The sequence below is a fragment of the Lampris incognitus genome, chromosome 1 (genome assembly GCF_029633865.1).
Source record: "Lampris incognitus isolate fLamInc1 chromosome 1, fLamInc1.hap2, whole genome shotgun sequence".
NCBI classification, from domain to species: Eukaryota; Metazoa; Chordata; class Actinopteri; order Lampriformes; family Lampridae; genus Lampris; species Lampris incognitus.
In genome coordinates, this window is record NC_079211.1 from 131,183,992 (window position 1) to 131,202,090 (window position 18,099).

Below are 18,099 nucleotides of genomic sequence, written 5' to 3' on the forward strand. Positions count from 1 at the left end.
ACAGCGATAGAGAAAGGGAGAGAGAAGATATACATATTGTGTGTGTGTGTGTGTCTGTGTGTGTGTGTGTGTGTGTGTGTGAGAGAGTGAGTGAGTGAGTGGCTCTGTGCACCATTGAAGGCCCTCACACCACAGTGGCTAGCTAATTTAGTTAGGGAATAGCTGGCTGTCCTTCAGGTGAATGGCCAGAGATTGGTCTCAATATGAGATGTAATAAAACAACCCCGTCACCAGATCTCACCACACCTTCGGCTGTCCTTCACATGTCTCTAAAGACACACACACACACAAATGCACACACGCATGCACACACACACGATGAATGAATGTGTTGCATCAGCTCAATGCAATCACAGAAGGGTTTACGAGGTTTGCTATCTTGCAGCTACACCAAGTAACGTCAAAGAATACTTTTGAGTGGGGAGTCTGGGTAGCGTAACGGTCTATTCTGTTGCCTACCAACACAAAGATCGCCTGTTCGAATCCCCATGTTGCCGCCAGCTTGGTCGGGTGTCCCTACGGACACAATTGGCCGTGTCTGCGGGTGGAAAGCCGGATGTGGGTATGTGTCCTGGTTGCTGCACTAGCGCCTCCTCTGGTTGGTCAGGGCACCTGTTTGGGGGGGAGGGGGAACTGGGGGGAATAACGTGATCCTCCCACGCGCTATGTCCCCCTGGTTAAACTCCTCACTGTCAAGTGAAAAGAAGCGGCTGGCGACTCCACATGTATCGGAGGAAGCATTTGGTAGTCTGCAGCCATCCCCAGATCAGCAGAGGGGGTGGAGCAGAGATCGGGATGACTCGGAAGAGTGGGGTAATTGGCCAAATACAATTGGGGAGAAAAGTGGTGGAGTGGGATGGGGTGGGGGGATAAAAAAAAGTTTTGAGTTACTTTGACTACAAATCTTAAATTATGATAGTTTTCACCACACGGTACAATTTAATCATCATCTAAGGGACCATCCATCCATCCATCCATTATCCAAACCACTTATCCTGCTCCAAGAGTCGCAGGGATCCTGGAGCCTATCCATAGTCATTGGGCTGTAGGCGGGGAGACACCCTGGACAGGCTGCCAGGCCATCACAGGGCACTCTGATCATTGACTGTAGCATAAATCCAATAATAGTGTTTATGTTTAGATATTAGTGTCTAGTATGCAAGAATGCTGCATATGTGTCCAGGTGGCATAGCGGTCTATTCCGTTGCCTACCAACATGGGGATCACTGGTTCGAATCCCCCGTGTTGCCTCCAGCTGGGGGGGAACAGCGTGATTCTCCCACATGCTACGTCCTCCTGGCAAAACTCCTCACTGTCAGGTGAAAAGAAGCGGCTGGCGACTCCACATGCGTTGAAGGAGGCATGTGGTAGTCTGCAGCCCTCCCTGAATCAGCAGAGGGGGTGGAGCAGAGATCGGGACGACTCGGAAGAGTGGGGTAATTGGCCAAATACAATTGGGGAGAAAAGGGGTGGGGTGGGGGGATAAAAAAAAAGAAAAAAATAATGCTGCATATAAGTTGAAGCATCGTACATTTGTGTCTCCTCCTAATTGAATAATGTTCCCTATCTGTGAAGAGTGACACATGGCCGACCTCTCTGACTCCACCACTGCTCCCATTTGGCTGCAGCTGACTCCAACGTGTCCCTGCCAGCCGCTGGCAGCCAGAGCCCGGGCACCAGCAGCTTTTCTCTTTGGCTTGTCCCTTTAGCCTCTCTCCAGGTTTGGGCCCTTCATTCTGGAGGAGCTGGAGCTGTCTTACTAATCCACTGAGACCCAATTACAGCGACTGCAGTGGAATCAAGAGGAGATGCAAAGTTACCGCTTTAATTGAGGATGTGTATTAACACTGTCTTCAGGGCACTACGGCCACTCGCACGTCTCTGATGAAACCCAGCAGACGCCGCAGCGGGCCTTAAAAAACATATCTGTTGGCAACAAAGGCAGCGAACACTCTGATCTATGGGCTTGGCTTTTTAAGATGATGACGTACGAATTTCCAAGGCAAAAAAAAAAAAAAGGGTAAAGAAAAAGATTTCCAGAGGATAAAAAAACACATTTGATTCGTAAAGGAAAGAGTGACCCTTTAAATGAGGAGTTTGTCAGGGAAGTTCTTCCCCTTCCCGAGTGTTCCTCTTCTCAGAGCGGCTTGCTTTAATAGAGCCACATGTTAATTAGTGTTGTAGATAATCCCATATTAAAGAGACCCAAACTGTCAGGTCACATTATAAACAATCGGTCCTAACGTTGGTGCATGTGACATTTGGAACTGCTATCTCTCCTAGCAAAATGTTCCCCAGGTATTAATTGGCCTACTTTACGCTGTCTATCTTTGAATTGCCAGTTTCTTTATCATTTAGGATATTAGCCCTGACAAGCATCATCCTATATAGGCCCACTAAATATGTCGAGGTGCTACATCTTTTTTTCCCCTTTCTCTTTTTTTTTTTGCAGCAAGACAGCAAAAAATGGAAATAAATGATTCAACCCTAGAGTGTGAGACTGCGAGATCCCCCTTCATGTGATATTAAATACAATTTGAAAGAAAAATAATAGTTCAAAACTTAGCCAGCAGCAAAGTAAGTGTAACTTTTCACCGCTTGCATTATTTAAGATAGGCTCCATCATTTTATCAATCTATCGATCTCTCACCAGAAAGATGAAAATGGAAAAATAATGAGGCCAATGAATGCTGTGTAAAGAACATCAATGTGCAAAATTTAATTATCTGTGCTGGAAAGAGACGGAAAATGTGTCGGCTGTTTTCTAAAACAAAAAGAGAAGGGGGAAAAAGAAGCAGTTAATATTTTTCCCTCTCTGCATATTTTAATTACCAGATCAATCATAACTACGTACTGCCGTGCAGAAAAGAGAAAGGAAAATTGCAAGTCTAAATGAAAAACAATAGATTTGCTTTAAAGTCTTGGCTCTTTTGAAGTCTAAATTAAAATTTCAGGTACCTTTACGAGAGCCTTCTGCAGAAAGTTATGATACTTAATTAGCGTGTTTAGATTCTGCTGAAATGAAACTTCACAGCCCAACATCTTGTGAAATGAAGACTGGTATTCCCAGCATTGTGCTGGCGGTGGGTGAGGGGGGGGGGCATCACAGATGAACAGAGGGAATTAAATCACTTCTGCACAGCACAGGAGGGCTGTGTATCCTCTGACAGAAGCTCATGTTCTGTGACTTGTGCTGCCACTGGCTTGATCTCAAGCTGAGCCTCGGTGGTCGATGGAGTGTAGAAACGACTTTGCTCTCTGGCTGTGTCTGCGCAGCTCTGATTCCGCGCCCGAAAATGAGAGAATCATGGCGTAGAATTGGCGGAGCAGCTCTCCCGTTCCGCCTTTTCCTCCTCACATGAGTTTTTCCTGGTTGTACGAGCGCTGATGTTTATTTCTCCTGGCATGTCCTCGCCGGCGCCGAGCCACCGATTTCACACATTTTTATTGGCTAATTTGACTGTGCTCTTGCCAGCAGCTGAGAGAGAGCCAGAAGTCAGAGAAATCCCGGGAACGTGGCAGCCGCTGTTTGCTGCTGCTCCTTCTCTGACTGGAGGCTGCCGGTAGGGTAGGGTAGGGGGTGGGGTGGTCTTACCTGTCTCATAACAAGAATTTGACCATTTAAGACTCGGGTGAGCCGGATCTCAGAAACTGCCTGTTAGATTAGTTACTGTGTGTTGGCAAGTGCCTGTGTGGCAAGGGGTCAGGAGGGGAACGTGATTGCCTGTCTCTTAAGGTGACAGGGGGTTTAAAGGAGGGGATGTATAGCCAGTAAGGCAGCCAATAAGAAACGGCGAAGGCAGCGCTGTGCGTGCGTCCATCCTCAAACATGGCTAACATTTGCACAGCAGCGGCAGTCAGGCGTGACGTCTCTGGGCGCTGAGGTTTGTGCTGTCAGGACGGTAGAAATTAAACCTGGCACTGCAGAGCAGAATGTGCTGAAACTCATCAATTCCACATGGCTAGAGAGGCAAGTGCCTATTTATAACACCAACAACTCACCCCCCATCTTTACCTGGTGTGCATCCCTGACTCTAAACACGCATCCATAATGATGAATACACCCAACTGGGACACACAGACAGGACATCAGTCAGGACAGGAAAACAAACACGCCAGCACACACACCCACACACACACCCACACACACACACACACACACACACACACACACACACACACACACACACACACACACACACACACACACACACACACACACACGCACACACCATCAGATCACAGCATAGCAGAAGAGGGATAAGACTGACACGGTGAAGCTGATAGAAAGTTGGAGACATCGCAGCACAAAAACACCCCACAGAATCACAATAATCAGTCACCAACCAGGAAACAAACAAGGGAGTATACATATATATGAAATTCCTTGAGAAAGCCCAATCTGCAGCCGCAGTATGGAGAATGCTGTTGAAACACTGTTGCCGCAATACTGGTTTTGTTTCAGGTCACTATTCATTGGGTTGAAGATATTTCAATCTGAAGTTTTATTGGCTGAGCTTCTGATGAATAGATGGACAACTGGTGTGAGTTTTGCAGCTACGTTGAGGGTTTGTTTAAATGTGTAGGGTCTGCAAGATTTATAGCTCATTAAAGGAGAACTCTATTTCTATTTCCGACATGCCAAGTTCTAAAAAACTAATTTTACATCTAATTAATCTCCTCAATAAGTTTTTATAAACACATATTAGCAATCTTTGCATCTTTTGGCAATTAGAATTTTACATGAGCAAAATGTTGTATGAATTTTTTATGTAATGAAAACATGCATTTTGATTTTCTCAGTTTTTTTATAGCTTCCTGTAAAATGAAACCAGCCTGGGTTGAGAGTATTTAGTCACATGTGTGAATAGCCCCTCCTCCCCAAAAAAAAGGCCATACTGTATAAATCCAAGCATGCAATTGTAAATCCTCAGCAAATGCCGGGTGTCATGGCTGTTTGCTGGACTGGAACACGTTCCACTTTCCTGTGTTCAAGTCTGCCTCACCAGCTCTGCTGCATGTCAGCCCATCTTTCTCTCCCACCTCCCCCTCACTTCCATGTATCACCTCTCGAAAAATGGACACCTTGACAATGCTATTTATGTGCGTATGGATTTATCAGAGAAAGTATCAAAAGACCCCACAAAAACCAAGAGACGAACTGCTCTGCTCGGCAGTGGGGCGTTTCGTCCGATGTACACTGGATGAAATAAGACACGTCTAAGCTGGTTCTGTTCAAACCTTATCAAAAGCTATAAAAAGTGGGGGCCGTCCGGGTAGTGTAACAGTCTATTCCATTGCTTACCAACACGGGGGTCACCGGTTCGAATCCCCAGTTTGGTTGGGTGTCCCTACAGACACAATTGGCCATGTCTGTGGGTGGGAAGCCGGATGTGGGTATGTGTCCTGGTCGCTGCACTAGCGCCTCCTCTGGTCGGTTGGGGCGCCTGTTTGGTGGGGAGGGGGAACTGGGGGGAATAACGTGATTGTCCCATGCGCTACATCCCCCTGGCGAAACTCTTCACTGTCAGGTGAAAAGAAGCGGCTAGCGACTCCACATGTATTGGGGGAAGCATGTGGTAGTCTGCAGCCCTCCCCGGATCAGCAGAGGACTTGGGGCAGCGACCGGGACAGCTTGGAAAATAAGGGAGGGAAATGCCCCCCCCCCCAAAAAAAAACTAAAAACAAGCTATAAAAGGTTAACTTTAAAGTAAGTAAGCATGAAATAGTGAGAAGCACATCAGGTTTGGTGCTTGCTGGGTAACAGCGGTGGTACGGCATTGATCTGGACAGTAGACAAGGATATTCCACTTTTGGAGATATAGAAGAGGTAAAATGCTCAAAGAGGGAGTTAACTAATGTGCAATTCTACCCCCTCAATAATACACTTCCCCCGCCCCCCCAAATGCTATCTCTCCTTCTCTCCCTCTCCCTCTCTTCAGTATGAAGAGGACACAAATGATAAACCAGGAGCAGAGAGCTGGTGGTTTACATGGCCCTGGAGCCCATTATGTTCCTCACAATAGGCTGGAGGCCTGGACGTGCTGTGAATAGGTAATGGCGTGGAGGATCCTGGGCCTGGCCTGCTGCTCAATGAGCCTGAGACAGCTTCGCCAGAGGCATAAGAGATGCCTCAGCACCCCAGTTTGGAGCAACCTGACTACGCTGGGGGCGGGGGGGGAGAAGGGTGATGTCATAGATGGCCTTTACATACAAGGCAAGAAAATGGAGGGAAGTGAAACATAGCACTATAATGCACCACCATACACAGAAATCACAGCTAGTTTTCCTTTAATATCTTCACTAACCAAGAAGCACCAATCATGTGCAGAGTCTGCTGCTCACTAATTCTGACCCCACCTTCTCAAGTTAGCCATCCACGCAGACAATCTGCACCTAATAACCAGAAGGTTTAGGCCGTGATGAAGATCTGTCTTCGCTGGGCTGGAAAAGCGGGAGCATCGCTGAGGCATTTTTCCTAACGGCGCACTCCCTCATCTATGAAAGTGCCATAGAGCCCCTCAGACAATTAGGCAGGGAAAAGCTTTATGACCGTTAGACTCACTCAACGTGCGCCGCTCTCACCGGCAGCACCGCCAGGAGCGCTGGCTCGTGCAGAAAGGTAATTATGGAGCCTCTCATAATGACACTGAGGAAGCTTGCGTCATAACACCCACAGCCTTTTATCATGGCGCCATAATTAATTATCGTCCTTTACTCTTTGATTCATTCCACTATTCATAACATATTCATACATTTGAGAAAAATTATCATTTCCTTCAGGAATTAATCAAAAGGAGGAAGGACTGGTCCTGTCTCGATGGATGATCAAAGGCCATGTTTGTCTATCTAAGGTGTGCGCTAGTCGTTGAGGTGTGCCAGGCTCAGCGCAATACATTTTGTGGTCATATCGTTCCAAAAAAAAGAAGAAGAAGAAGAAGAAGAAGAAGAAGAAGAAGAAGAAGAAGAAGAAGAAGAAGAAGAAGAAGAAGAAGAAGAAGAAGAAGAAGAAGAAGAAGGCAACCTGGCCTGTTTCTGAGTGAGCCAATAATCAGAAATGGGTTCGACAGATATGGATTTGGGTTGAAACTATTGGCAAGTGTACCTGATTCCTGGCAGATTCATGAAAATAATTCCCACCTGTTATGACTGTGGGGTGTCAAGAACACCACTTTGGTTGCATGTCGTTCTCTCTTTTCTGCCATATTTTCAGTCACCGCAGCCATGTCTGACAAGGTGTTTTCGACTCAAAAACTAGCTTCCAGAAAAACAATGTTACGGTTGCTATAGCTGTGCATCCCATCCCAGCTACTTGAGAAAGGATAATGTAAAAACCGTAATGGTAAAATCCCACTGGCTGTTGTTTATGTTTTGTTTTTGTTGTTTTTTTTGGGGAGGGGGGGTTTGTGCTGACTTCTTTCTACCTCACCTGAACCAGGGAATTCAATCCGAGGCATATGGATAATAAACAGCAGCCATTTTGAGAAGATATTTCTCATCAGCTTCCTAGAGTTAGAGAGCCGCTGTGTAGTCAAAACACCTCTACAGTGCACTCCTGCAAAAACAAGCGACAACAACAATAACAATGGCAAAAACATTGTCTTCCCCCAACATCATCACTTCCCAACCTCAAGGGGGAGAAATGGCACAGTTAGACTCATAAACAGGTGTCCACCAGCCCCCAGTCTGCAGTGCTTTAATAGCCGTTTGATGTTTTTGATGTCTAGTCAGCTCGATTGTACCTTGCTGCTTGATAATGAGCGCCAATAATGATTCCTGAGCTCGAGGGGTTAATGGTATGTAACCGGCAGAGCTGCTAATTACACGTTACAAACTATTTATCAGAATCTCCATCTGCACAAGCACCACAACTCTCATTCTGCACGCTAAATTACTCCACGGATTATCATTGTAAAGCAAGTTTCAGTAATTATGGACCCATGCTGCTGTTTTCTTTTTCCGAGAGCATCAAATGACATCAAGAGGAGAGGAGAAAGACAGAGTGACTGGTTAATTTTGGCCTGACAACAACAATGATACACTCTTCTGGATATGGATGTATGAAGAGGAATCTGCCTCTCCTTGGGATGCAGAGGACACAGACTATTCATGAAATATATTACTGTTCTTTTCTTTTTTCTTTCTTTCTTTTTTTTTTAAGCACAAAGGTTAATCCTATGAGGAGTTTACACTCCAAAACTGAAAGAAAGGTGTAAATTGCATTGGGGAGCCCATGTTGCCTTTGTTAGATTTGGTAAAGACTGCTGACTGTACGTTCCAATGGTGAGACAGGTTGTGCGAAAACTGTGTGAACGAACGGCGGTCTGATAGGCTGCTCCCTCCAGTGATCGGTTATTTGAGAAATAACTGTCATATCCCCCGGCCCCAAAGGTGTGCCTGAGACCATGGAGACATGTACCATCTCCTCTTCTTCACAGCAAATTTTTATTAAAATCACCTTCATTAGAAGACAGTGTTCATTATAAAACCAAAAACGCTGGTCTCTCAGGGCCCCGCGGATTAATAAGGACAGCGGTGTATTTTAAGCCGTAAACTCGGCTCCTCAATGTCCTTAATCTCCTTCCTACTTCACAAGGCCAAATTAACACCTCTCCTCAGCTCTGACGGGACCTCATTAGCAAACTTCCAGGGAAAGAAAGAGAAGAGCAGAATGAAAAAAAAGGAGAAGAAGGAAGGAGGGAAGCGACCAATGACAGCCACCAGCTCTGGGATTAACCCTTTCTCCTCCTCCAGCTCCTTCAGAAAACTAGGTCGGCAATGTGTTTCTAATCAGTTGCGGGGTTAGTGATAATTAGAAGGCAAGATTGGACTAGAGAAGAGAGAGAAAGTAGGTGGGGAACATTGAAATGAAAAAGAAAAGAAAGAGAACCTGTCATGTCGCAAACACATCAAAGGAGCCGACTTCTCTTTTAGAAGTGGCATGATGAGGGTCCAGATACCATGAGGCACTCCTCTGGGCCTCTGAAACAGGGTGGAGGGGGTTGGGGGGGGGAGCAAAGGAAGCAAAGGATACACACACACACACACACACACACACACACACACACACACACACACACACACACACACACACACACACACACACACACACACACACACACACACACACACACACACACACACTTTTCTGTCGTTCACCACCTGTACAGTTCAGCTGCAGCGGAGCTTTAGTCTATCTCGAAACACACAGCAGAGCAAGCTCCACCAGCTCCACCTTCTCCTCACCATTTCTCCTGCAGCAGCAGGTCGACGTCCCATAGCTTACCAAGGCTGCTGCAGACTACTGCTAGCTACACCAATAAGGTCAAAGTGTATCAGAAAACACCAGAGGATTATGTTATTATGGTGTGCCGAGTTGGCTCCCAGTTCCTCAGAGATCTGAAAGTAGTTTAGGGTTTTCCTCAGTAAGTATGTTTGCTTACCAATGTACAGTACAAATGCCTGCGGAAGTCAGATGAGAGGGACTGTTGGTACCCAGAGAGGCTTGCAGCAAAACACCATTGCTCATTATCAGCCATCTACTTTATCTACTATGAAATATCTCTAGACTCTTAGTTGTCAGACATCAATAGTCCTTAAATTAATCCCAGGGGTTCCTGTTTGCACAATAAAGATATGGAAGGGTGCCTCTGATATTTGTGTGACTTCACAGTCGGAGTAATTGAATTAGCACACAAACCAGCCCCGTATTGCGGAGTGCAGTATTGAATGTGATAGCTCCAGCCAAAGAACGCAGTTGCTTTGGCATAGTTACTTATAACCCATTAAAAACAAGTTCTCAATAAACACCTCTGCAAGAACTGAACAATCCATGTTGAGTCTTCTCATGCTTGGAGGTGATGAGATTTTCAGGTTAGTGCTGACCAGTGAGTTTAAAAGGTAGAATGAGGCTGGAAATGTATTTGTGGTATCATTTCCATAAGCCCCGGCTTTGCGGACCATAACACAGCTCACAAATGTGATTTATGACCTTGGTTTAATGGCTAGAGCACAGTCTTGCTAGGTATCAGATGACTTTTTCAATATGGCGACGTCAGAGGGGGCACGGCGAATGCACCATCACAACAGGAAATGAGGGCTTGTCTCGGCCAAGAAAATATGAGAAGCCAGATATCTGATCATCTAATGGCAGATAGATGCTACTTCACTTTGACAGAAAAGGCATCAGTCAATAAGCACCAGATGAGCAGTAGCATGAAAAGTATTCCATGGATTCCTCGGCCGAGTGTATCAAATCATTCATCCAGGGAGCAAGAGGATCTCTACTATAGGGAATGCTGCCTTGACTGAATATAAAGGGTCGGACTCCTATATCGGGATATTATACTAAGGAAATTGTCTATCCAAAGCTATTGCTCCTGGTGAACACTTGGAAGTGTTCAATATATCTATAGAATATATAGATTGAACATTCCTCAGTAAGTGTTAGTAATGGAAGAAGACTCACCTGAGCTTGGAAACTCTTGAGAACAGGTGCCACCATTTCACGGACTTCCTGTGTACAGAAAAAAACAACGCTGCAAATGTTGTGCCCTGATTTTTTTTACATAACTCCTCGGGTGAGTGGGTGAGGGGAGAGAGGGAGGTAAGGTATGATCAAATGTGGGTATGAATATCTAAACCTGAGGGGCTTGAGTGGGCATGTTTAGAAAGTGGGGCTTTCCATCTTGAATTACGGTTCGGGCGCCTAACTCCAGACTCCTTCTACCTCCCAGGGCCTCAGGTAAGGGGATTGTAATGCCAGCGGTGACAGCCTGATCCTGTTTTCTATGCCTGTATGATACTGATGACATTACAACACACACTACATACTCACAGACCAAGACAGACAGGTAAAATATGACCATGGCAGGATAATAGCCTGAGGGCTCATTTATAAAATATAAAAACATTCGCCTTGATTTTAGCCTAGAAGTAAAAGTATGATTGTTTAAAAAGAGATGGGGGGAAAAAAATACATAAAAATTATATCTGCTGCAGTTTTTGCTTTAACATAAATTTGATGAAGATTGATATTGGCTGTTGATTTTATGACATAAAGATACTATTTTTCATGAATCGCCGCCTTGAATCGGAAGTGCAAAAGTTGCACAAAGGAGTTTTTTCTAAATGAGTCTCTCAACACACCCAGCCACTGCCCAGCATCACTGCAGGTCCTCAGCATTTAAACATTAACGAGGGGAGGAGGGGGATACTTACCTTGAGTCCCCGCAAGTGCGGTGCACCAATAAAATATACTAATACTAATGCAGATTATGGAAAAGAAATAAATAATTCCTGACACAAAGGTATGCGGAGGTTCGAACACTGGCAATGACGCAGCCAGCCAGCATACCTGGGTACCGCAAAGTGACACACAGATTGAAGCAAATGTGTGAGTGTATGCATGTGTGTGTGTGTGTGTGTGTGTGTGTGTGTGTGTGTGTGTGTGTGTGTGTGTGTGTGTGTGTGTGTGTGTGTGTGTGTGTGTGTGTGTGAGGATGGATGGGGTTGGGTTGAAGGTGTTTGGGGGGGGGGGTACTCACCTCAGGGACATTTCTCTTGAACTCCCTGCTCAGTTCCACCAGGTGCTTGTGGGAATGTTCACTCTCCTCCTGTCGACCCACCAACTCAGACGCCACGGAGTTCAGCTCCCTCTACAAAGACAGACGGAAAGCAGGGAAGGAGAAGGGAGGAGGAGAGTGAGGGAGATAAAGGAGAGAGACGGCACTTTAGGGAGCCTTGCCAATGTTCATCCAGTAAAGCTTCAAGTGTACATAAATAAAAATACACTGCTGAATATTAACAATGTAATCTTTCATGATCTCGCAGCAGTAATACTTACTGCTAGCCCTGGCCCATAAATAATTAAGCCAAAATAAATCCAATGCCTACAGTAGCAGAAGGCCTTTTAGATAATCAGTATTTGAAATAATCAATACGCTTGCAACGGCTATGGAGCGCCACTGAGGGAGTGAGCGAGGGGAGGGCAGTAGAGCTGGGGAGAGAGCTGCAGAGACAGCCGGAGAGAGAGAGAGGTGGGGGGAAAGAGGAGTCACGTGGCGAGACCCAATAACCTGACAAACACCCTAACAAACAAAAAGAGCTTCCTCCTCAAATAGAACGAGACAATTTTCGAGCATAGCCAAGACCAGATTCAGACACACATCTCTCCTGTTGTCGTAATCACCCCCGGTCAAATCTATTTTCAGTCCTGCCCTCCCTCTACATCGCCTTCTCTCACCCCATTCACCCATCTATATATTGATCTCACACAGATTTTCAATATGTGGCCTTTGCAGCCATGCAACAAAAGCTCCAGCTTACTATTCCATTGATCTCCCAGTATATCGGTCGTTTACTTGTCTTGGTTTTGAAGAATTAGAGCTCCACCCTGGCAACATGTCTGATCCCCTCCACTTCACTCCATTCAAAGCTGTCTGCAGAGTCGGCTCTTCACCAGAACCTTGCATTCATTCGTACTGGACTCAGCTGCACCACATGCCATCCGCAAATCCAATAGTATTGATCAGTCATCCAATTCCTGTCTCTTTCAGCTAACCAGAAAAAAAAGAAAATCAGATGCGTACTTGTCTTCTCCGTACTGAGTATAGTGCTAGAACAGACAACTACTTTCACCTCCTCTAGTTTTGTCTGTGATTCCTGGTAATTGATGAGGGTCTTCTCTTGCGACTGCGGGGGTACAATATAAAAGCGAAGTGGGGGATTCAATTACCACTGTGAATTTATAAATGACGATGGAAAATTAAATTGACTGTGTTTTAATTAATCTCTAGTCTTACTTAAAGACAGTTTAATAAATTATCACATGGCTTGAGAGAGAGAGCGAGAGAGAGAGAGCGAGAGAGAGGGAGAGAACACGACGGGATGAAACTACTACAGTTGTGTCATCATGGGAGCAAGGACATTCAGAGTTAGGGAGGTAGGCCAGCGATCGGAAAGATGGCTTGACTGACGAGTCAGAGGTTGAAAAAATGAAGGCTGCATCCCGACTGCTACACTGTCGCTGAAACAACATGCCATGCTACTGCAACCTTCATCCCTGTGACTGGAGTTGACATGTTTGCCAAAGTGCCCTTGAGCATGCCGCCTAACCTACAATGCTTGGTTGGCGTTAGCTTGTGTTGATTCTGGTCTACTTCCCGGGTTTGTGTATAATTCAGCCGTGATGGGTACAGTGTAAGGCCAAATGTTGAATTCATCCATTGCTGGACTAAAATGAAGCCAAGATAAACTACATCTGACAGCAAAAGAGACTGCATTTCTCTGCGAAATATCAAGTATTACATGTTAATCAAACCACTTTAGATGGCATTTTATTTCTCAACTCGACACACACACACACACACACACACAAACACACACACAACACATTTTTGAGCATGGGATCATCAACATAACTTCATTGCTCAGAATCACTATCTCTATACTTTGATAAAAAACACCCAGAGCTTTACGGGGTTAACAAATTTTGGTTTATGGGAAACCTGTCATTGTCACTGAAAAAGACTGTGGCCATGCAGGATAAGAGGAGAGGACTTTCTAAATTCCACTCAGTCATTACAGTCCATCTGGGATGAGCCTTCCTGGGGATTAGAGAGTGGGCTTTTAGGAAGAGGCCAACCCTCCACTAGATTCAAATGGCCCAAGACCAGCTAATCTGGCCAAGAGAAAATACTTCTGAAAAGTGACTGAGTGGATTTTATGAGGACTTAAGATATAACTGTGTGGTGATTCTAAGTCGACTAGTGCTTCAATGGCCTGAGTGGAGAACTGGATTCTGTCTTTACTGCCGCTCAGTTAGTGCGAATGGTGAATACTTACACTGTACGTAAGCCAAACAGTACTATCATAATGGCATGAGTTTTTATTTTTCTAAATCGCCTCCATAGTTGCTAGATCCTTACAAGAAAGGGGGAATCTGGGCAAAACAGCCCATCAGAAGAAACCTGGTGTCTGTCTTTCTGGAAGGAACTGAAGCAGAAGAGGCTGTTGTTGTACTTTGGTTGACTTGCTGAGATGGATGATGGGAGGAAACTCTCTGGTACGTCTCAGTGTGCTGTCTCTTGAAACAAGATTTTCAAAAAGATCCATCCCTCCCCCACGCGCAAATCAAATCTTATCTGTCTCAACCTGAGGCCAGGCAGGGCAGCTTTGTGATCTCTGATAAGATTCACTTATCTTACTCCATTATTTTGAGCTTCTAACTGACTGAAATCATCACAAGAACATGTAGAAATAAGGAGCTCTTGAACTCTTAAATGCTGAAATCGAAACTAAGGGTTGCAAAAAAAAAAAGAAAAAAAAAGAAAAAGGTTTGACTCTGCAAAAACAAATTTCTTGGTAATCGTTTGACAGGTTTCGGAAGAGAGCGATCGGGACAGAATTTGCAGTGTGTGGAAGTTGGGTCAATACAGAGCACCTGTCATTAAGCCCCTGTCAATCAAACATCCAGCTTTAATTGATGAGTTCCCCCTGAGGAGGCCAGAGCTGTCACTGGTGCAGGGGCTAGAGCCGGTCTATGGCTGGGGGAGGGGGGCAGCAAACGGGCTTCTGAACATGGAATATCCAACATATTTATGCTGAGATGGGAATGATGCGTACGTGGATATGTTAATTCTACTTAATGCATATTCACTTGTACTCGACTATACAAGAAGCTCACTGGCTTCCTCACTGGAAGCCCTGCAGCCTATTGGATGTAAGCAAGCAAACCAGCAGTCTATTGGCTGCAAGTAAGTGGGCTAACAACTAAATGAGTTGCTAAATACTTCAACATGCATATGTTGACCAAGACCAAGACCAAGTCACAAAGGTAGAAAGCTCAACCCATTTAAAAATGTATATTAAATATATTGTTCCCTCTTAAGGGACAGAAGCCAAGAGGCAGCCCCTCAAACAGCAAGCATTAAACAGCTGAGGTACTAATACAACTACTCTCTGCAAAAGCTGGCCCAGAAAGATGCACGGTGACAATCTTTGTGAGCATTAACAGTTGAGGTAAAACCTGAAGCTTAACAATTTATTGTGTTGAAGCATATTTGACATTGATTCATTAAGCCTAGCTTCTCTTGATTACATCTGGAGTGGTAAGCTGTTTTCTGGCCTCTCACAAAGACAACCCACAGTGGAAAATGTTGACAACTGAGGGAGAAAAAAAAAACTACTAAGGTGCTGCAATGAGGTAGACGGAGTCAAAATCACTATTGTGTGCACTGGACTTAGACAGCACAAATTAAAGAGGAGAAAATGGGGAAAGGCGGAGAGTGAAGGAGGGGGGGGATGCAGATAGGGTATTATTTTTCTTTTTGTATCCCATCTAATTGCAATCATAGGCAGGTGTCTGAAAGTGTGACAGCATCAGCAGAATTGCTGCTGAGAGCACAGAATCTTTGTCTAAAAATAATCAGACATTCTCTGTGCTGCTGTTTGTTATAATGGTAATCGATGCTGGAGGCTTTGAATTCCATCAATTTATAGATCCACTCTGTTCTGCCTGGTGACTGTACTGCCTCAAAACCCCCACCCTGCACAATAATACACACGCTCGCATGCAAGGTCTTACACAAAAGAACCCGTGCACATACATGCACAGGAGCACACGTGTATGGACATCCGCAAACAAGGGGCTGCATCGAGGCAGAACAGGGGCCAGTGAGTGATTAAGATAAGTGTAGTTTTCTTTTCATACATTCCTTATCGCCGCCCGTTCTTGGCGAGGCACAAGATTGTCCGTAGGAGTCTCCGATTAGCCCCGCTTTTCAGACGCCACATTTGAGAGGGGGATTGATCAATAAATCAAATCACCACAATCAATGGCCCCAATCACTGCAGTCTCGTCTGGCCTAAACAATATTACTGGAACCTCCCGGCCCCTGAGGGAGGTGAGGGAATGGGGTAGAACGACAGAAGAGAAAGCATGGGGTGGGGGTAGTGGGGGGCAGAGTCTACATTGGCGTTTGTCCAATATGAAAGATCCAAAAGGATCTCTTATCTGTCCTGCCCGTGCTGAGCATTGGTAAAGGACAAGGCATACACACAATTTGTGTTGGACGGTCCACTGGGGTGGGGGGGTCATCTGACCTCTTTGACCCTGTGCGGGGAGCTAGAGCTCAATAGATGGCCTCTAACAGGGAGGTGCTGGGAGTGTGAGGGGAGGGCGCTATCACCTGGCAGCAACCTCCATCTGTTTCCCAGTTTCTGCTGCTGTATCTCTGTAACTTCAGTTTATTTAGAGAGTTCTTCCTGGATTTATTATCGTGCCAGACCTGAGTCAGATGTTATTTGTAAGCGATTCCTGCCATTTTTTTTTACCTGCTTTTGAGTACCAAATGGGTGTAGTGTCCCACAGCAAGACAATTCAAACATGTTAAATATCCAGGTAGGCTGTAGGTCACAGATATGTATACTAACATGATTTTCAAATACTTTCCAATGATTGTCTTAATGTGTTGGCTTCCATTTCGGCTTACCAGGTGCCCCAAGTCAGCTGAAAGAAATCCCAAAGGTTATTTATGAAAACTATTTGACCGGGGTCCGGCCAGGTAACTAGGCAGCCGGTGCAACTATGTACGGCATAGCAGTAAAACTGACTGCACTATGGAGGAATACGTAGGCGGGGTGTAGATTGCGAAGGTGCTAAGAGGAAAATCACATTTCATTTTGACACCTTGAAACTCTGGACGGGTAAGTCTGATAAATCATCCAAAATAATTAATCCCCAGTCAGTCAGGCTGTCTTCAAACAGTATGCTAAATCTTACAAAAGAAAGAAGAAGCATGTGAGCATTACAATCATCAGCAAAAGGTGTGACTGGTGTTGTCAGCCATTATTCGTCATACCCTGCTTCATTTACAGAGTTTTACCGCCTGATGCACCAGAGCACAGCCTACTTGTCAACACTTCTCTCTCTTTAATGCAAACACACGTACGTGCACACACGTGCAGGCACGCGCACTACCTTCTCTTATTCCTCTCTACCATCAATATTGTGGTTATACCGCTGGCTCCTATTTCTACTGTGCAGTGGGATTGAAAATACCTGTAAAGTATTAGCTAAGAAAACACACATAATGATGTCCTTTCAACCACTCCTGTATTCAACTTCAGTCCAATGAATGCCTTTAAATGTCCTCAATTAGAAAATTCAAATCGCAATCTATGACAGAGCGCTCTGAAAACGAAGGCCAATTAGAAGACTGTATTTATCATCATTAAGGCCCGCCATTGTTCTGCTCATTTCCATGTCTGTGGTTACAATCAGGGTGTCTATTGTCATTGTATGGTACATGCACTGTGACTGATTACACAGCCCTATGATTCATTAGCAGGCTAGTAGGTTGAAACCTGAGAGAAGACATGATAACCTCAATAGGCCAAATGATCTGCTCAAATGGAGATGTTAATCTCTATGAACGACAGAGTTATCACAATAGCCAAGAACAGGGAAGTGCCTCCCTGCGTGCCAAAAAACAACTTTGCTAAACTGAAGTTTTTTGGGGGGGGACACATGAGAGGAAAAAGAAAAAGAAGAAGAAACGGCGACACTGTCAAACTTGCATGGTAAAATTGGGGACAATGGGTACGGTTTGTTTTCCTGTTTCTTTCAAAGTAAGATGAGAGGAGAGCGCCGCAGGGGATTTCACTTTCCTGTGAAGCTCAACCATCGAGGTCAGTCAGTGGGAGAAGAGTAAAGCCCCATAGATCCAGCCACCACCGCCGTGGCCCACTTTCACCTGAAACAACCATGCAATGCAGCTAACCAGCCATTGTTTATTCTCTCTTAAGAAATGTCAATCTGTTCACTCTCAGGTGTGCTGCTCTTCCTTTTGTTTTTGTTGTTTTCTCCCCCCTACTCTTCCCCTTTTCCCTTGTCGATTGCAGAAGGATCAAAGCGACGCCGCTGGAAGAATCTGAATATTTCAGGTGCAGAGAGAGGGTTGCGTTTCACACCACCTGTGTAGCACCGAGAGACGGGTCCCTCCTCTCTCTTGCAGACTCCGTTAGAGGGGCCCCTGGGGCCCAGCGACATAAACCGGGGCCACCTGTCTGAAAGAGAGGGAACACTCTCTTACCCTC

The 18,099-nt window shown here is 45.2% G+C and overlaps 1 protein-coding gene across 1 annotated transcript in view; it reads right to left on the bottom strand.

Annotated features, from left to right (window-relative positions):
• cux2b (cut-like homeobox 2b) overlaps positions 1 to 18,099 on the bottom strand; it is a 92,587-nt gene that overhangs the window by 36,378 nt on the left and 38,110 nt on the right. Inside the window, exons 2-3 of the mRNA XM_056288881.1 lie at positions 11,547 to 11,657; positions 10,469 to 10,516 (exon numbers count right to left, since the gene is read on the bottom strand). Coding sequence (XP_056144856.1) covers positions 10,469 to 10,516; positions 11,547 to 11,657 — 159 coding nt within the window. The remainder of the gene's footprint in view (positions 1 to 10,468; positions 10,517 to 11,546; positions 11,658 to 18,099) is intronic.